Below are 20,717 nucleotides of genomic sequence, written 5' to 3'. Positions count from 1 at the left end.
CCTAATTAAATGTTTTCCTTTATTAGAGTTCCCTTGGTCATGGTTTTTATTCACAGCAATAGGCTCCCTAACTCACCTGGAATTGGGAACCTCAGCAGCTTCCTGGGACTAGTAAGACTATGGATCTTAGAAAAGACTGTACTACTGCCACCTTGCTAATTCTCTACCCCATTCAAATTCTTATCCTTATACCAACAGATAAGTGTAGCTACGACCCCCTCATCAAAGAAACTTCTCCTTTTACAGCAAATGGAGACCAACACAGAAAACCACAACTGGACACAATGTAGATGTCAATGGATTGTAGGTAGTCCAGCCCCAATCAATACTCATGCATCTCAACTCCTGAATCTGTGGCTCAGGGAACATGGAGGAAGAGGGAGCAGAAAGATTGTAAGAGCCAAAATACCAAGAAGTCTTATGCGAACAGTCTCTCCTAGATATGGCTGTATAAACAAGACCAAACAATGACAGTATCAATGAATATGTTAATATAAGTAGGGAAATGTTTAAGAATCCCATGCCTAGACAAAGAACTACAAGCAACTATTGACTGCTGGGAGGAGAACTAGCCTCACCCAGGATGTGTCCTCTTATTGGTTGCCTGATGCAAAGTGGTCAGCCTTGAAACCATACAGACAACAAAAACAGAGTCATCATCATACATATACATATGTATATATATATATACACATACATGTGTACATATATATATGTATATAAATTATATACATATTATACACACATATATTACATATATACATATGTATATATGGATAAATACTATGTGTAAGACAATATACACATGATATATATAATGTGTGTATGTATATAATGTGTGTACATATGTAACAAATATATTCAAATTAAAAGTGCCTATTAACTTTAGAGTGGAGGGTATGAGAGGAGTCTATCGATATGTGAGTGACTATACTCGCTAAAGCCAGCACATAGATGCTGAAGGTGAAGTGTGGGCAGTGCACATGAGGGTGATTTCTACAAAATGCGTCAGCACTGTTATATGCTTGAATTTCCACAATCCAAATTGTGGGGGAAAAGTCAACAAAAAATTCTAAAACATTTGAAAAGCTTAAAGTAAGGATCAACAGCCCAACAATCAGGAACTAACTTAGTGGGATTTAAAAAATATTTAGAACTGAATGATAACATAATGCTGCCTATTAGAACATGAAAGATTCTGTGAAATCACTTTTAGCAGTTACTTTTCATAATAGTGTCTAAGCAATGTGCTGTACACTGAGTAAATAGGCTGAGATTTTAATTAAAATTCAATTTAATTGAAATTTAATTTTAATTCAAAATGAATTAAAAGTTCATTTAATTTCATGGTACAATAAACCATGTAAAAGGTAAGTGATGGAAAAGAGAAGAATTTAATAATACAGAAAATACAGAAGTATAAACTTTTAGTTTTGAGGAGCCAAACTGCAAATCATTAGCAAGACTGTTCAAATAGCATTGCATGTGATGAGGGAAAGGTCAGAAGTGACATGGAAGAGAGAGCTATGTGTCACTTCAACCTTGAATTAGATGACTGAACTTCTAGATAAATAATAAGTCTGAATGGTCCTGTATTCATCAAAGAAACTAAAGCTTTGTCTAGGTTTTGACTTCAGAAAGAGCAGCTGCCCCAGTGTTTTACAAGTAGTCATTGCAGGGCCCCCAATGGAGGAGCTAGAGAAAGTACCCAAGGAGCTGAAGGGGTCTGCATCCCTATAGAGGAACAACAATATGAACTAACCAGTACCCCCTGAGCTCATGTCTCTAGCTGCATATGGGGCAGAGGATGGCCTAGTCGCCATCAATGGGAGGAGAGACCCTTCGTCTTGCAAAGATTCTATGCCCCAGAATAGGAGAATGCCAGGGTCAGGAAGAGGGAGTGGGTGGATTGGAGAGCAGGGGGAGGGGGGAGGGTTTAGTGGATTTTCAGAGAGGAAACTAGGAAAGGGGATTGAAATGTAAATGAAGAAAATATTTAATAAAATATTTCTTATATGATTTTTATTGAAAAATATTTTTATACAACATAAATTTTTATGCAATTTATCTTGATCACATTTTCTCCTTTCCCAACTTACCCAACTCTTGTGCCCCCTTTTCTTTCTCTCCTTAAAAAACAAATATGCAAAAGCAAAAGCAAAAACAAAAACAAGAAACATGCCCCCCCCACACACACACACAAAACCAAACTCAAAATCCCTACAGAATCAACTAACCTGTGCCCATACAAGCTCACAGAGACTGAAACACCAACCAGAGATCATGCCTGGGATGGGCCTAGGCCCTCTACACAGATGTAACAAATCTGTAATGTGGTCTTCATGTGGGACCCCTAATAGCAGAAGCAGGGGCTGTCTCTGATTCTCTTGCCTGCTTTAGATCCCTTTCCCCTTACTGGGCTGCCTTGTCTAGACTCAGTGGGAGATATGCCTAGTCCTACTGCAAGTTGATAAGCCAAAGAGGGTTGATATCCATGGAAGGCCTCCACTTCTCTGAGGAGAGCAGAAAACGAGCTGGGAGGAAGGGAAGAGAGAGGGAGAGACTGGAGGAGAGGAGGGAGGGGAAGCTGTTGTTGGAATGTAAAGTTAATTAATTAATTAATGAAAATTAATTAATGAAAAACTTACAAAAATAGCAAACAGAATATATAAGCAAAAGAGCATTAAGACAAAAAAATTTCCAAGCAAAGAAACATAAGACAGAAAGGCTATAAAACTACCACTGAGTTTCATTTGTGTTGTTTAACAAGCCTGGGCATGGGGCCTACCAGGAGTGGGGTTAATACACCCAGTGAGTGGTTAATACACCCAGTAATTGCAGGTAGCTTCTTGCTTAGGAGTGGGAGTCCTTGTCCACTTCCCCATCACAGCTTGGGACTCCATCTGGCTTGACCAGGACCTGTGTGTGCTGTCACATCACGGTCTCTGAGTTCATCTGTGCTTCAGACCTGCTCTGTCTGGGAAGCAATGTCTCCTTGGAGTCATCTACCACCTCTGGCTCTTAGAGACTGTGACAAGGGCTGTATGTTGACTAGGGTGACTCCATTTTGGTACCTTAGGTGAATTTTGTCTTGCTGAGAAAAGTGCCAGTAAGGTGGTGGGGATGTGTGACTGAAAAACAGTTCCAGGAAGAAAAACAACTCAAGGATGTGGTCTTTTGGTAAAGATTGCCCTGACCTAATTTTGCTAATTGCATATGGCTTTTGTAACTATCAGCTTAGTTTGCTGTAGTGGGAAAGGAACCCAGGGGCTCTCCAGCCAGGATGTGATTTCCTTGATTAAATATGGACCCTGAGAAAGGCTCTGGACTATACTTGGGCCCCAAATACCCAGGTGTAGTCACCAGCTAGCTGACTTTCGATTGGCTCTTAGGCTGTGTCTGAGTGTTCTTCTCCATTGTGATCCTCAAATCAAAATTGTTCATTTCCTCTTCAGCATAGCTCCCTGTTTCCCCAAGAGTTCAAAGTTCTCTCACTCTGCCCAATCCAGTGGTGGGTCCCTGTGTTAGCTCCCATCTGCTGCAAGAGGATGCTGCTTTGATGATGGCTGTGCAAGCCATTGGCCTATGAGTATAGCAAAATGTCCCCAGGAGTCACTTGATGTCAGATTCCTTAAGCAGAACAATAGTATTTGGTTTTCTCTAGTTTCCTGGACTATCTAGGCTCAGGTTCTTTCTTTTTTTTTTTAAACTTTAAACAAAATTTTATTACACAAAGGTTGTCACATAATTGGATACTTCTCTACTTTGTACACAACCATTCCCACCCTCCACAGAAAGGCTGCTTCNGAACTTCTCATGTGGTGACACAGCACTACAGTCCTGATGCTAACAGAACAGTAGAGATGCCTCAGTGATTTAAGTTGAAAGCAGGACACTGGTATATGGCTCTTGCACCCAGCATCAGGAATGTACAAATGTCTTTCAATTTCTATAAGAACCACATTGGAATTTAATGGAGATTGCATTCAATCTACAGATCATTTTGGTAAGGTGGCCATTTTCACAACAGTTATCCTACTGGTCCATAAGCATGAGCAATTTTCAATTTCTTTTCTTTTCTTGTTTTGTTTTGTTTTGTTTTGTTTTGCTTTGTTTTTCAAGACAGGGTTTCTCTGTATAACCCTGGCTGTCCTGGAACTCACTTTGTAGACCAGGCTGGCCTCGAACTCAGAAATCTGCCTGCCTCTGCCTCCCAAGTGCTGAGATTAAAGGCGTGTGCCACCACCGCCTGGCTGGCAATCTTCAATTTCTTTCTTCTATCTCTTAAAGGTTTTTATTGTACATGTCTTTCACTTGCTTGTCCAGACATATATTTCCTTTCTTTCCTTCCTTCTTCCTTTCTTCCTTTCTTCCTTTCTTTCTTCCTTCCTTCCTTCCTTTCTTTATTCCTTTCTTTCTTTCTCTTCCTTCCTTCCTTCCTTTCTTTCTTTCTTCCTTCCTTTCTTCTCTTTTCTTTCTCTCTTCCTTCCTTCCTTCTCTTTTCTTTCTTTTTTCTTTCTTTCTTCTCTTCTCTTTTCTTCTCTTCTTTCTCTCTTTCTTTCTCCCTTTCTTTCTTTCTCCCTTTCTTTCTTTCTCTCTTTCTTTCTTTCTTTCTTTCTTTCTTTCTTTCAATCTTTTTCTCTTTTGAGGTAATTATGAAAAGTACTGTGTCATAGTTACTATTTTATTTCTGGGAAGAGACACCATAACCAAGGCAACTCTTATAAAAGACAACATTTAGTTGAGCACTTGCCTATAGTTTCAGAGGTCTAGTCCATTTTTATCATGATGGAGCATGGTAGCTGCAGGCAGTTGCTGAAGCAGTAGCTGACAACTACAGCCTAATCCATAGGCAGAGAGAATGGTGCTTGGCCTGGCAGGGACTTTTGAAACCTCGAAGCCCATCTCCAATGACACGTTTCTTCTACCACGGCCAAACCTACTAATCCTTCTAATCTCTTTAAATAATGCATCCCTGATAAATAAGTATTCAAATATATGAGTCTACTGGGGCCATTCTTAATTAGAACACTACACGTTGCTGCTCTAACTTCTTTCTTAGTATGTTTGTGATTTGTATATAGGAGATTACTAATTTTAGTGTGTTAATTTTATATCCTGCTAGCTTGCTGAAAGTGTTTATTGGCAGTAGAAGTTTGCTGGTAGAGTTTTAGAGTCTTTATTATACAATTATATTATTGGCAAATAAAAATGCTTTGACTTCTGTCTTTTCTATTTCCATTCCCCTTGATCTCCTTCAGTTATCTCACTGCCCTAGCTAAGTCATCAAGTACTATATTGGAAAGAACAGACATTCTTGTCTTATTCCTGGTTTTAGTGAGACTGCTTTGTGGTTTTTCTTCTTTTATGTTAATGTTAGCTGTGTGCTTATCTTTATTATGGAAATATTATGAAATAATTTTATGGCAAGGTTCACCACAACCTGAAAAACTGTTAAAGAGTTGCAACACTTTTTGGTTAATATCCAAAAAGTGGGTACATGCCATATATATCCTTTTGGGTCTGGGTTACCTCACTCAGGATGATATTTTCAAGTTCCATACATTTGCTTACAAAATTCATGAAGTCCTAGTTTTTAATAGCTGAGTAGTATTCCTTTGTGCAAATGTACCACATTTTCTGTACCCATTCTTTAGTCGAGGGACATTTATATTGTTTCTAGCTTCTGGCTATTATAAATAAGGCTGGTATGAATATAGTGGAGTACACATTCTTGTGATATGGTAAAGCATCTTTTGGGTATATGCCCAGGAGTTATATAGCTGGGTCTTCAGGTAGAACTATTTCCAATTTTCTGAGGAACTGCCAGATTGATTTCCAAAGTGGTTGTACCAGCTTGCAATCCCACAAGAAATAGAGAAGTATTCCTCTTTCTCCACATCCTCACCAACATCTGCTATCACCTGAGTTATTGATTTTAACCATTCTGGTTGGTGTGAGATGTAATCTCAAGATCATTTTGATTTGCATTTCCCTAATGACTAAGGCTGTTGAACATTTCTTTAGGTGCTTCTCAGCCATTCAAAATTTCTCAGTTAAGAATTGTGTTTAGCTCTGTACCTCATTTTTAATAGGGATATTTGTTTTTCTCAAGTCTAACTTCTTGAGTTCTTGGTATATTTTGGACATTAGCTCTCTTTTGAATGTAGGATTAGTAAAGATCTTTTCCCAATCTATAGGTTGACATTTTGTCCTATTGGCAGTGTCCTTTGCCTTACAGAAGCTTTTCAGTTTCATGAGGTCCCATTTGTTAACTGTTAATCTTAGAGCCCAAGCCATTGGTGTTCAGTTCAGGAAATTTTTCTGTGTGCCAATGTGTTCGAAGCTATTTCCTTCTTTCTCTCCTATTAGATTCAGTGTATCTGGTTTTATGTAGTAGTCTTTGATCCACTTGGGCTTGAGCTTTGTACAAGGAGTTAAATATGTACTCACTGATAAATGGATATTATCCAAAAGGCTCAGAATACCCATGATAAAAGTCACAGACTATATGAAGCTTAACAAGAAGGAAGGCCAAAGTGTGGAATCTTCAATCCCAGTTAGAAGGGGGAAAAATAATCACAGGAGGTAGAGGGAGGAAACTGGGTGGGAAAGCAGAGGAGAAGGGGAAAGGGGGTGTGATCATGTATTTGGGGAGAGAGAGAGAGAGAAGAGAATTCCAGAGGGCCAGGGGAATGATTAGAAATATTCAGCAGTGTGGGATGGGGAACGGGGGAAATTACTGGAAAGTCCCAGACCAGGGTTGCAAGAGGCTCCCAGGACATAGCCCCCAGTTAAGGCATGGGGCCACCCACCTATCCCAAAACTTTTAACCCAGAATTGTTCCTGTCTAAAGGAAATGCAGGGACAAAAATAGAGGAGAGACTGAAGAAAGGATCCATCCCATCTGCAAACACTAAACCCTGACACTGTTGCTGATGCCAAGATACACTTGCAGACAGGAGCCTGAGATGGCTGTCCTCTGAGAGGCTCTGCCATCACCTGACTAAGACAGATGCAAATGCTCACAGCCAACCGCTGGACTAAACCTAGGGACCCCAATAGAAGAGTTAGGGGAAGGACTGAAGGAGCTGAAGGGGATTGCAACCCCAAAGGAAGAACAACAGTAACAACAATATGAACTAACCAGTACCCCCTGAGCTCGTGTCTCTAGCTGCATATGTAGCAAAAGATGGCCTAATCGGCCATCATTGGGAAGAGAGGCCCCTTGGTCTTGCAACTTTATATGACCCAGCACAGGGGAATGCCAGGGCCAAGTAGTGGGAGTGGGTGGGTAGGGGAGCAGGGGCAGGGGGGTATAGGGAACTTTCGGGATAGCATTTGAAATGTAAATAAAGAAAATAGTAATAAATAAATAAATAAACTAATCAGACCTCTCAGAGCTCCCAGGGACTAAACCACCAACCAAAGAGCATACATGGGCCTGTCTGTAGCCCCTACTACATATGTGGCAGAGGACTGCCTTATCTGGCATCAGTGGGAGGGGAATACTTGGTCCTGTGGAGGCTTGATGCCCAGAGAAGGCAGATGCTAGAGGGGTGAAGTGGGAATGGGTGAGTGGGTGGGTGGTGCAGCACCCTCTTAGAGGCAAAGAGGAGGAGAGATGGGTTTGGGGGTTTGTGGAGGGTGAACTGAGAAGGGAAACAACATTTGAAATGTAAATAAATAAAATAATTAATAATTTAAAAAAACAGTTCTGTCTTAGTCAGGGTTCTCTATTCCTGCACAAACATCATGACCAAGAAGCAAATTGGGGAGGAAAGGGTTTATTAAGCTTACATTTCCAAATTGCTGTTCATCACCAAAAGAAGTCAGGACTGGAACTCAAGCAGGGCAGGAAGCAGGAGTTGATGTAGAGGGCATGGAGGGATGTTACTTACTGGCTTGCCTCCCCTGGCTTGCTCAGCCTGCTTGCTCTCTTATAGAACCCAAGATTACCAGTCCAGAGATGGCACCACCCACAAGGGGGTCCTCCCCCCTTGATCACCAACTGAGAAAATGCCTTACAGCTGGATCTCACGGAGGCATTTCCCCAACTGAAGCTCCTTTCTCTGTGATAACTCCAACTTGTGTCAAGTTGACACACAGAACCAGCCAGTACAAGTTCCAACACTAGGAAAGTTGACCACAACTTTTTTTTTCAGATGAAGCCAACTTTATCATAATAATCTTTTTGATTGTAGTCTTAGATTTAGTTTGCAAGTATTTAAAAGAGAATTTTTCCATCTACAGTTATAAAGGAAATTAGCCTATAATATTCTATTTTGTCAGGTCTTTCTGTGGTTTTGATAAATAGTAAATATGGCTATGTAAAAAATTAGGAAATATTCTTTCAGTTTCTACTTGGAAGAATAATTTGAGCTGTATTGCCATTCATTTTTCTATGAAGGTTTGGTATCATTCTGCCCTGAATCCATCTGGCCCTGACCTTTTTAAATTGTGTGTCTAAATTAACACTTTTATTTCACTAGGGATCTGGATCTGTTTAGATTGCTTATTGAACTTAATTTAACTTTGGTAGGTTGTAAAGATCAAAAAGTTCATCCACTTTGATGGACTACTAGATTTCCTTGGTATCTATCATTTTGTTCTTCTTTTCACCTTCAATCATTAATTTGGATCTTCTTTCTGTCTTTTATAAGAGCTGTTATGGCCATGGGATCTCTTCATAGCAACAGGACACTGACTAAGACATTGTCTATAAAAATAAGGTCATAAAGGCTGATATCACAGCATAAGTATGCCATTAAGCATATGCTAGGAGCAAGCAAGGCCTGCCGCAACAGAAGATTGCCATCTGTGCTTCAACAGAAGGACAATTGTCACTCACAAGAGCTGTAATAAAAGAGAGGTAGGAAACACTGAAAGCTTGCACATGAGTGAAATTCAAGGTCAGGTAGTGACTGAGGCTCAGAAGAGGTCACATTTTATGGTTAAATGTGATAACAGTTATAGGGAGGACTGACAATTAATTTTAAGTTTACAGAAGTTTAATGACATAAATTTGGTAAATGGGGACAGGGAAGACTATAGTCTGTCAGGATTATACCATACTTTAAACAGATTTATGACCTCAAGGTCATCTGGTGCTGGGATAGGGGTCATCACAGTCTTCTGTTTCAACTTCAGCATCAACATCAACACTCAGGCAGCAAATAGTCCCATCTATATTTAGAGAGAGAGAGAGAGGGAGAGAGAGAGAGAGAGAGAGAGAGAGAGAGAGAGAGAGAGATCCATTTGTGGCCTTGGGAATTAATTCCAAGTACCTGGTACTTTCAGAACCTGATTCTCTGCTGCAGAATACAGACACAGTAGGGTGAGCTAGAAAATGGATTGTGTGGCAGTAAAATTGATTCATACACTAAATCTACACTCCTTGGCCCATTAGGATCTCTCTCTCTCTCTCTCTCTCTCTCTCTCTCTCTCTCTCTCTCTGGCAGATGTCAGGTGCTAGAAGGACACTGTGCACAAGTCAGAAAGGACCCAAAGGAAGAGCAAAGTCCAAACTGATTACATGTCTACTCAGCAGAAGGCTCTGAAGACCATCCTTAAAAGGACAGCAATTGGGCTAGAGAGATGGCTCAGTGGTTAAGAGCACTGACTGCTCTTCTAGAGGTCCAACCACATGGTGGCTCACAACCATCTGTAATGGGGCTCTGATGCTCTCCACTGGTGTGTCTGAAAACAGTGACAGTCTACTCACATATGTAAAATTTAATAAATAAATCTTTTTTTAAGAAAAAATAGCAATCTAAAGCAAAGCAGAAAAGCCGAAGTGGGGATGCAGGACTCAGAGAACTAGATTCCAATCCTTTAAATGCTAGCATAACAGAACTGCTTTATGTTAGCAGAACAGCAGGAAAGGTGCCCCAGACCTCAGGGAACAGAGGTACATACCAGTCAGGCTCATTAGTGCCTAGCCTCCATATCTTCCCCAGGGCTGTCCTTGGGCTCTTCTGCATCATCATAATCCTCATCCTGCACCGGACTCTGGGATGCTGCTGGCTCCTCTTTTTCATCCATAGGGACTGTTTCAATGTATTCATAGACAACCTCTGAGGGCAGATCCCCCATTGCTCCAGAACCTGCAGAGATCACACCAGAACTTTCAGAATAAGCACAACTATAGACTCAGCCATCCACCCTCTCTGTGTCCTGGACTCTCATGCATGCTGAGGACCCCCATACAGGAAAAAGCCCCTGAGCACAGATGCCCTTGCTGGGACTCCACTGCTCAGTACAAATGTCTGGTGTAGGGCTTATGGGTCTTAGGGTCATATCTCATCTCTGAAAGACCTCACTTCAGCATAGCACAGGTGATGCTGGGTGACAATGGAGAATCCTGTATATACCGAATGCCCTCAGCACAGTAAACAAGCCTGGGCTCCACCAGGTCATAATAACTCATGGATCTTCAGATACTAACTCAACATTGACTCTCATGGGGGTCTGCCAGCATTCAAGACAGTAATTAGAGCAGAGAGAGCCTGAAGTGGTTGGCATCTCTCAGAGCTTCCCCCAGGCTCCTATTCTACCAGCTTTGTGAACCACAACCAGCATATTTCTTACCCAGGCCGATGGCTCTGCTATGACACCACTGAACAGCCAGGACCAGAAAGACTATGCCCAAGAGGCAGCCAAGGACCAGACAGGCAATCTCAGATGTGGTCCAGAACTCAGGAACAGGTGGAGGCGCTGAAGAATTGCCTGTGAAGCACAGAAAGAGGTAGAGAATCATTTACTGTGTACCTGAGACAGGCTGACGCTGAGCCTGGAAGATATCAGACTCCCTGTGAGCCACTGGGGACAGCTTGGCGTCGGTGTTATATTGACAAGTAGCTGCTCCGAGATGATCTGTGCGTTACTGGGCAAGATGCTCCGGGAGAAAGAGCTCAAGTGCTCAGGCCCAGAAAGGCCATGTGGGTGCCCACAGTATTCTCTCTGCTCTGCCCTGCCCTGCCCTGCCCTGCCCTGCCCTGCCCTGCCCTGCCCTGCCCTGCCCTGCACTGCACTGCACTGCACTGCACTGCTCTGCTCTAGGCATGCTATCCAAAAGGATACAGCATACTCAGGCAAAATTGCACAATCCCTAATAAGCGGCTACTCATGACCTGGGAGTTTGGTCCCCCATGTTTTCCCATCCAACAGGGATAGTAGAGATAAGCAGTTTTCAGCACAGACTAGAAGTCCAACTCCACATGCTTATACCTGACACAGAGGGTGTGCCCATGGTGTGTGCTCTCAGAGGTTCTTAAGAAAGAAACGAATACAGCTGCAGGCCATCCAGGTAATGAGGAAGTATTAACAAAGAGCCACTTACCGGATGCCATGGTTCCAGGGATACCTGCAAAAGAAATGCAGGTTGGGGAAGTATCATCACCTTCAACAACACAGATGGGCCAATCCTTTGTGGGTGGCAGCCAATAGGTCAGCAGGAGCTATGCAGAACTGAGGGTGGCAGCCGTCCCTGGAACACCAGTGGACCTGAACACTGGAGTCCTGTGCTCAAGAATTTGTCTGAGCAGAACAAAGGTGAAAATGGCCACACACACACACACAAAATCAATCTGGCATCCCTCTTCTCACCACTGCTGGCTGCCTCACTCACCTAGGCAGCGCACACCAGCATCCTCCTTGTGGGAGCAGTCTCCATATCCCCATGGTTCTGCCTGGCAAGCTCCCAAAGACAGCTCACTGCCTCGGCATCCCACTTCATCCAGCCATATAGGCCCTGAACCAGGGCCAAAGGCAGCACTCTGCAAGGCAGCTATGGCCGGGCCACAGCCCAGCTGCCGGCACACAACTTCTGCATCAGCCAGGTCCCAGGCGTCGTCACACACTGTGCCCCATGAACCTCCATGCCAGAGCTCCACTCGTCCAGAGCAGCCGTCCTCACTCCCAAGTACACGAAGTGCACCTTCCTCTGGAAAGGGGGTCAACAATGAGTGCATGATACTTTTAGGCCAGTGGGTTCTTGGAAAGCTTATGGAGGAAGAGTTACCTGGGCAGCTAAGAGTTGATGAGCAGTTGGTAATCTGCTCCATATCCTGAGAAACTTCTGTCTTTCCTGTGTGGAAAATTAAGAATGTCATAAGCTCAGGAACCTAAAATCTAAGAAATTCTTTCCCATGTTCTTCCTGTCTCCCCATAACTAAAGGAAGAGAATCTAGGTTTCAAAGGATATCCACAAAGCCTGAAAATTCCACAGTTTCCCTGTGTCTTTAAGGGAAACAGGAAGCAGCTGGAGCCTGAGGTAGTTCCATATGAGCCACACCTAGCCCAGAGCACCAGTGGAATGCATAGCATAGCTCACCTGCACATGCCAACCAAGCTTCCTCGCCTCTGAGGCAAGAATGTCTGTTCCAGGGATCTGAGGGGCACTGCCACAAGGACCTGTCATGCTTGTCCCTGCACTGAATGGACTTCAACCAGACAGTCTCGATTGTAGATGAGCCCCGTGGCCTGGCCAGTAGTTGCCCTTGGGACCCACAGCCCAGGTGTTCACACAGAACCCTCAGGGAGGCAGCATTCAGAGACTTGCAGACACCACCCCAGATCCCATTGTAGAAAACTTCCAGGCGTCCTGTGCATGGCTGACTATGTTCTTGCAACCTCACGTCAATGAATTCTGCAGACAGAGGAGCCAGTCAGATAGGCACAGTTAGGGAGGGCTGGTCACATCAAACGAGATCTGTGATACCTACCTGAACAGATGACGCCTGCATCCTCCTTGTGCCCACAGTCGTGTTGGCCCCAGCCTCCTGACTGGCACTCCCATAGAGCAGCCTCCTCACCCAGGCAGCCCAGTTCATCCATCCAGATGTGCCCAGTTCCTGCTCCAAAGTGGGCAGCCCTGGGGGCACTGAGGGCATGGCCACAGCCCAGCTGCCTGCAGACCACATGGGCGTCCTGCATGTCCCAAGCATCATCGCATACGGTGCCCCATGCGCCCTGATAGAATACTTCAACACGCCCAGCACAGCGGCTTTTACCCGCTGCCAACCGTACATGCAAGCTCCCTGTGGAAAGACCCAGTCAGAACACACTGGACTACATGAACATAGCGGGGGAGGGGGCAAGTGAACACCTCAAACTCACCCGAGCATACCACGCCTGCATCCCGCAAAGTCCCTGCATGAACCAGCAGAGAAGCAGACACATTGCACTGGGTCAGGTGGGTCTCAGAGCCCAAGCAGTGCACCAGACTCAGCCCCACAGGAATTGTCTTATGGCCCGGAGCTAGAGCATCATAGGCTAGCTGTGCCTCTCCACACCCGAGCTGCCTGCACACCACAGCAGCATCACGCAGGTCCCAGGCACTGTCCAGCACACGCCCCCACGCGCCATCCAGGAAGACCTCCACTCGGCCATCACAGTGACTCTGTCCATCCCTCAGCCACAGGGCATCCTGGAGACCTGACAGGAAGAAACTCAGATGGGCAGAGGACCATCGCACCGAACATCTCCTTACCCTCCCGAATCTCTCATACTCAGTCCTGTTTACCTTCTTTGCAGTCTCAAGGCTGCCTACACTCACCTGAGCAGAGAACCGAGGCTGAATTCCCCAGTGCGCATGCCTGGGTCCCTAAGGTGCTTGTTGGGCAGCTCAGTAAGTGGGGCTCTGTTCCCACACAGTGAAACACATCTGTCCTGATGGGAGCTTCCACATTTCCAAAGTGGCCTCCTTGCGGCGTGGCCACTGCATAGCCACAGTTGAGCTGGTGGCAGAGCACGGTGGCATCTGCTAAGTCCCAGTTGGCAGCACAGAGGGGTTGCCAGGCATCCTGTACCAAAAGCTCCACGCGGCCCTCACAGCGGCTGCTGCCATTGACCAGTCGGAACTCTAAGGGAGAGCTGGAATCAGAGCCCCCTCCACAACCCAGAGTTGCAGAGACCCACACACCATGAGTTCCTTATAGACAAGACATATGCAATCGGAGCACACACAGGACAGTGTCTTTGCACAGTTTAAGTATTGAAAGCTAAGCAAGGCAACTCCAGTGTCCTGACCTAAATAACTTCATCCCTTCTCCCCAAACCCTTGTATCCTCACACTCCCACACCACTACTCTCCCTAACTCGGGGATCATGGTGAGGAAACTGGAAATACCAAATATTTTTTAACTGTATACAGGGTATCTCTAGTGAGATACACACACAAGCAAGCATGAACAGCAGGCAATTAAGTGCCCTGGATCCCATCAGTGGAATGTACAAAAGAATTGTCTTGGGGTTTCTTTTCTGGTCACTAAAGGAAATCTCTATGTTACCTCAATAACCGTTTATCTATGGAAAGAAATTCCAAAAGCCATATATCACACAAATAGGGCCTCTACAATCCTAAGCTTAATATCATCAGTCTGTTCAGAGCTAATGGAGACCATGAGAAAAACTAAGAAATGGCAAGACAGTGGACAATGTCCCTGAAAACTGACTCTCAACAAACTGGCAGGAATGAGGAAATGAGCCAAAAGGAAAGTGTGGGGCCCAAGTATATAGAAATCTTTGGTACATCTGAGCAGTCCTCCCAAGTCTGAAAAAGAAAAGCAAACACACAAGCGGAGAGAAACATCAAAAAGAGGTCACAGAACTTCTCAAGCACCCACCCAGGGCTGTCCATCCACGATCATGACAGCCCATCACTCAGACCATCAGTTCCGCCTATGCCACGACAACACACCCTTCTAGGCCGTGAGCTGACTCACTTTCCCCTGAGCAGATTAGGGCAGCATCCTGATCATGGTCACACTGGTGTCCAGGCTCCCTCAGACAATGGAACAGCAGTGATTCATTGCCCACACAGCGAAAGGCCTCTGTCCACACAGGCCCTGATCCGTAGCCAAAGTGGGAACTCCCGAGTATGGATACAGCAGTGCCACACCCCAGCTCCCTACAAACCACGTGGGCCATGGGCAGGTCCAGGTCATCATGGCAGACAGTGCCCCAGGTAAATCCTCGAAGAACCTCCAGGCGTCCTTCACAGGGGTGTACACCACCTAGCAGCCGGGCTTCCACGTGACCTGAGGACAGACACTTGGGTGAAGCAACTGAGGTCAGGGCACTGGAGAGAAATGATCTGATGATGGCTGTCACCCAGTCCTCTAGTGAGGAATGGTCTAGAAAAACATGAGCCCCCATGTCATCACAGACAAGGCAAATGAGCAATACCCCAACAGTTCCTCAACCCCAGAGTACATGAGCTATGGGCAGAGCACCCACTACAATGACACTATTCAAAGACACCTCAGAGCCACCCTGGGCCACTTCCCTGTAGCAATGGTGTCCAACTACACTGTAAGGGAGACTATTCCATTGGCTCTATGTCTGGGGGCTGATTAGATCTTTCTTCATCTCAAAATATCTAACTAACATCTAGACTAAAATGCTCAGGACAGGGCATTGGTGCCTCTGCATACCACCAGGGTATTGGTTAGAAAGCAACACTGTTTCTGGAAGTTCACATTGAATTTGCACTGTATCGTGTCAGATTTGTTCCCAAGCATCTCATGAATTTCTGTTCCTGCCTTCCAGTGCCTGTGCCACAGTGGACCCTGGAATGTTCCAGAGCCATTGAACATTCCAGCTGTTTGCACAGAACATTTGCCCCCCTCCTTATGCAAGTCACAATTCAGAACTGAGCCATGTGTAACTCCTGTATCTGCAGATCCAACACAAGGACTGACCCCTCCAACCACCCAGACAATTACCATCTGGTGAAATCCTGATAGCTCTGACTCAGGCACATGCCCAGGGTCAGCTGTTAATGTCTCCAGCTGGATGAAATATGCACAGAGCTCCTGCTAGCATCATGATTCTTTCTGTATTCCTGAGCACCAGAGACAATGCAGTCATCCTTCTTGTAGTGAATATGGTGTGATCTGAGCAAGGAGGGTAATGGCCAGGACAGCCTGGAATAGGATAATGGCTAAACAACCCATTTGGCTCATTCTCCCTGACCACTGATGAGCACTGTGAAGCTCGACAATATGGAAACCCCAAGTGTTCCCTGAAGTTATCTGATAATGACAGTAAGATGTGTGGTTGGTGGGGTGGCAGACTACAAAAGCCCTGTGAAAAGCTAGCCAGTGTGGGTCCAGTGAGGACAAGAGTAAGATGGAGCTCCTTTTGAGCACAGAAGGAAAGCTCCCACCTAATCTATTGCAGAATATTTGGTCACAATGTAAACCCTGAGATTATGTTATTTACTGGAAGAAAAAACTTTCTACTTGTGGTGTGCCTCACCCTTGGCACACACCTTGATACCCAAACAATAAAGGTAACGTTAGATGGTAGAAGGAAGCACCCATGTTTGAAAGTGCTGTCTAATTGAGTGGCAGACAAAGTGATAAATCAGAGAAAGATTTGACAGGATAAGATATTCCCAACTCTCATGAGGAGCGAGAGGAAAGTGAAGCTAATTAGGAAAGCAAGGTAAAGAGAGATAAGGAGACAGTTTTACCAGGAGAGTTTTACAGAGACAGGTTGCAGAGAAAGTACAAGCTAGACACTGGTGAATATAGAAAAAAATGAGGATTCAGAATAATAGAACATATTGTCAAAGTTTATACGAAGCCAAACAGAGCAATTCAGGAGAGGTAGAGAGAGAAGCCAGATTGAATCAGTCAACTTGGAGAGGAGTTTGAGCCAGAACGACTGAGCTGACCAGACAGACATAGCTCAGGAAGAACAGAAAGGATAAGCTTATTCAGCAGTAAGTCTCAGAGACTGAAAACATTCTAGGCCTAAATAAGATTTTATAGAGGCTGGAAGCTTCCACAATTAGGCTTAAGTTAGCAGCCTGAGGCATTAAGCCTCAGAGACAATTACATCAGGAGAGTAAAGTTACTTATACACTGATCTCTCACCAAGGGCTTCCAGGGAAATGAGATGCTAACTCCTGGCCAGACCTTTCCCCAAACACATGGGCATTTGTCTCAGTGACCCTGGTGCCAAGGCAGAGAATGAGTTCTAGGAAATAAGGAACTCATGGTCGCCATTTGATTCATCTGGACAGATCACTATAACCACCACCACTACCACTGCTGCCACCACTACCACACTGGCACTCACAGCTATTGTTAGGCCTCCATGAAGTACTCCCAGAAAGTGGCCTCTTGACTATGGCACTGAGCATCACATAGGCAAGATACCACCCCCTTATCAGGCCTCATAATATTCTGGAAGGCATAATTGTCTTCAAGCCACTAAAGCTTGCTGAAGGCTCCATTGTTCTCCATGCTGTCCACTATACTTTACTTGAAGATGGCTCTCATACTGGTTTGTAACATACAAATGACTCAGGGAATCATTTCCATCTTGTCCTTCAGGGTCAAGGCACAGGACTAGGTAAAAGACTCTAAAGGTTTCATTAAGAATGTTCAATGGCTAAAAATCTTGTTCTCATTCTGGGTCCAGAGATCATAAGCAACCCCAAGTGCCTCCCCCATATCAGAACTGTCATCTGTTAACCAAAGCAGCAATTCACCCATTGTGCCAAGGCCCAGACAGCACCAGCAGCCTGGGGCTTCCAGCAGCCAGTGCCCAGTGCAGCTCTAGCTGTGAAGAGGTCTAGGATCCTCCACTTAATAAGGTCACAGTGGCTTCAGCTAAGTCCATAACCAAACAGAACAGCAAGAATCTTTCTCTGCCTCAAACAGAAATTCTGTCTGAATACCCAAGTTCTTCCAAGGTCAGCATATCATGATATTGAAATATCTTAGCCATTTTGTCCCCAAATTTGAAAACATATTTGTCCTGGGAACAACCATCAGAGATCCATGACTCCCTGTGGAAACATACCTACCTACAAGGCAGCCACACAAGAAAGTCCATACTACGAGATTGGTATGAAAACCAAGGAGCAACTGAGTAAGTGGGTATAAAGCCACCATTTCACACATAGCAAATATGTCTACTAACTGATAAGCCATTATGAGCAATTAAATGTCAGGGGGAAAACACAATACACACTGACAAACGTTGTCCTGTGAGCTTGTGTCTGTGTTTTTGTGCAGCAGATTTCTGAGTTCGAGACCAGCCTGGGCTACAGAGTGAGTTCCAGGACAGCCAGGGCTACACAGAGAAACTCTGTCTCAAAAAAAAAAGAAAAAAAGAAAAAAGAAGAAAAGAAAAAGAAAGTTCTCAATAAATCTATACCATATGGTTTCAAACATTTGTTTCTAAGAGGTGGAGTATTCAGTGCTTTTTATTTTCTTCTAAATTGTTTGTTTCATGTGCAAAAAGTAGATTATGAACTTCAATTGTGTTAACAGAAGTCTGAGCTAATAAAAAGTTATATCAAGAACCTTGTTAATAAGGTGAGCCAGGCATGGTGGCACATGCCTTTAATCCCAGCACTCAGGAGGCAGAGGCAGGCAGATTTCTGAGTTCGAGACCAGCCTGGTCTACAGAGTGAGTTCCAGGACAGCCAGGGCTATACAGAGAAACCCTGTCTCAAAAAAAAAAAGTTGCAGAATCTAGAGAACCCTCTTAGAGGAATAGGGTGGAAAGTTTGTGGAGGGGAGACGAGATAACATTTGAAATGTAAACAAATAAAATGATTTTTAAAAAAGGCTTTCCAGCCTGCACTTTCTGATGGGGCAGATCATCAGATTATCAGCTTGTCTACTTGTCTATCAGAGAACTTCTATCAGAGAACTTCTCCAGCTGATAACTTCAGCAAAGTGGCCGGATATAAAATTAACTCAAATAAATCAGTAGCCTTCCTTTATACAAATGATAAAAGGGCTGAGAAAGAAATTAAGGAAACAACTCGCTTCACAATAGCCACGAATAATATAAAATATCTTAGGGTAACTCCAACCAAACAAGTGAAAGATCTGTATGACAATAACTTCAAGTATCTCAAGAAAGAAATCAAAGAAGACCTCAGAAAATGGAGAGATCTCCCATGCTCTTGGATTGGTAGGATTAACATAGTAAAAATGGCCATCCCACCAAAAGCAATCTATAGATTCAACACAATCCTCATCAGAATTCCAACACAATTTTTCACAGATATGAAAAAGCAAGTCTAGATTTCATATGGAAAAACAAAAAAAACCAGGATAGTGAAAACAATTCTTAACAATAAAAGAACTTCTGGGGGAATCACCATTCCTGATCTCAAGCTGTACTACAGAGCAATAATGGTAAAAACCATATGGTATTGGTACAGAGATAGACAGGTTAATCAATGGAATAGACTTGAAGACCAGGAAATAAAACCACACACTTATGGACACTTGGTCTTTGACAATGAAGCCAAAAATACACAACAGGAAAAAAAAAGAAAGCACCTTCAATAAATGGTGCTCAACTAAGCTGGACCCCTGAGATCTCTCAGACATTGAGCCTCCAATCAGGCAGTATACAGCAGCTTTCTGTATACTGTACAGGTCCCCAACACATATACAGGACTGCCTTGTCTGGCCTAAGTGGGAGAAAATGCACCTAACCCTCAAGAGACTAGAGGCCCCAGAAAGTAGGGAGGCTTGGGGTGGGGGTGGGGGTGACATCCTCTTGGAGACAGGGAGAGAAGGAATGGGATGAGGAAGTGTGGGAGGGTGGACAAGGAGGGGCATTGACTGGACTATAAAAAAAATTGTTAAAAAAAAAAGAGTGGATGAGAAGAAATAACCAAACTCAAGGCTAAAATGAACAAAATAGAAACAAAAAAATTACAAAGAATCAATGAAATAAAAAGTTGGTACTTTGAGAAAATAATATTGCCAAATCACTAGCCAAATTAACTATAAGAAACAAAGAAGATCAAATTAATAAAATCAGAGATGAAATGGAAAACATTACAGTAGATACTGAATAATCCAGAGTGATAAGGGGATACTCTGTGCTCAAATAAATTGAAACCTAAAAACAATGTATTAATTTCTTGAAATATATGATTTATCAAACTTAAGTCAAGATCAATAAACAGACACATAATCCTAGGGAAACAAAAGCAGGAATTAAAAATCTTTCCGGGAAGGAGAGCCATCTTTGCTTTGGTGCACTGCCAGGGAGAGGGCGGATTGGAGAAGCATCACAGCTTCTGGGAAGGATCCCATTTCTGGTTCCAGTCATCAAGTACCTTTATCGCCCGAGGATGGGAGTCTGCCCGGGAGCAGTCTCCAGGCCTGAACTGTCACACAGCACCTTTCCTGCTCGAGGAGGGGTGTCTGCCCGGGAGCAGTCTCCTGGCCTGAGCCTGAAGGAGAACCATCTTTGCTCAGGTCCACTGCCGGTTAGAGGGCGGCCTTGAGAAGTGACTCAGCTTCTGGGCTCCAGTCTGAACTGGAAAGAGTGTGGACCACAGAAGCTACACAGCTTCAGGACAGACAGAAGCAACCTAACTACTGGGACAGACTCTATTTTGGGCTCCAGAAATTTGGGCACCTTCCTCACCAGAGGAAAGGTGGCCACCTGTGAGGACTCTGTCTGTCAGAGAAGGTGAGAGAGTCATATTGTGTTCAGGGTCCCTCAGTGGCTAGACTGTGCAGGTGAGTGAATAATATGCAGAGGCAACACATCTTCTGGCGCAGGCCCTGTTTTGGGCCTACATCTTCAGCAAGGAGGCAGATCTGAACGTATGGCCTCTGTGCACATTCCCTGCTAGAAGAGAGCTTCCCTGCAGAGAGTAATCTGACCACTTAGACTCAGGAGAAAACTAGACTCCCAGGACTGCTGACAGAGGCTAA

At 44.2% G+C, this 20,717-nt stretch overlaps 1 protein-coding gene across 1 annotated transcript in view; it reads right to left on the bottom strand.

The window, feature by feature from the left end:
• Positions 1-9,930: 9,930 nt before the first annotated feature.
• LOC110327662 (scavenger receptor cysteine-rich domain-containing protein SCART1-like) overlaps positions 9,931-20,717 on the bottom strand; it is a 56,148-nt gene continuing 45,361 nt past the window's right edge. The window contains exons 7-16 of the mRNA XM_021206820.1: positions 14,727-15,041; positions 13,559-13,864; positions 13,120-13,437; positions 12,726-13,040; positions 12,335-12,649; positions 12,023-12,088; positions 11,630-11,944; positions 11,342-11,365; positions 10,591-10,728; positions 9,931-10,106 (exon numbers count right to left, since the gene is read on the bottom strand). Of these exons, the coding sequence (XP_021062479.1) occupies positions 9,931-10,106; positions 10,591-10,728; positions 11,342-11,365; positions 11,630-11,944; positions 12,023-12,088; positions 12,335-12,649; positions 12,726-13,040; positions 13,120-13,437; positions 13,559-13,864; positions 14,727-15,041 (2,288 nt within the window). The remainder of the gene's footprint in view (positions 10,107-10,590; positions 10,729-11,341; positions 11,366-11,629; positions 11,945-12,022; positions 12,089-12,334; positions 12,650-12,725; positions 13,041-13,119; positions 13,438-13,558; positions 13,865-14,726; positions 15,042-20,717) is intronic.

This window comes from Mus pahari, chromosome 1 (genome assembly GCF_900095145.1).
Source record: "Mus pahari chromosome 1, PAHARI_EIJ_v1.1, whole genome shotgun sequence".
NCBI classification, from domain to species: Eukaryota; Metazoa; Chordata; class Mammalia; order Rodentia; family Muridae; genus Mus; species Mus pahari.
This window is presented reverse-complemented; position numbering and strand designations above follow the sequence as displayed.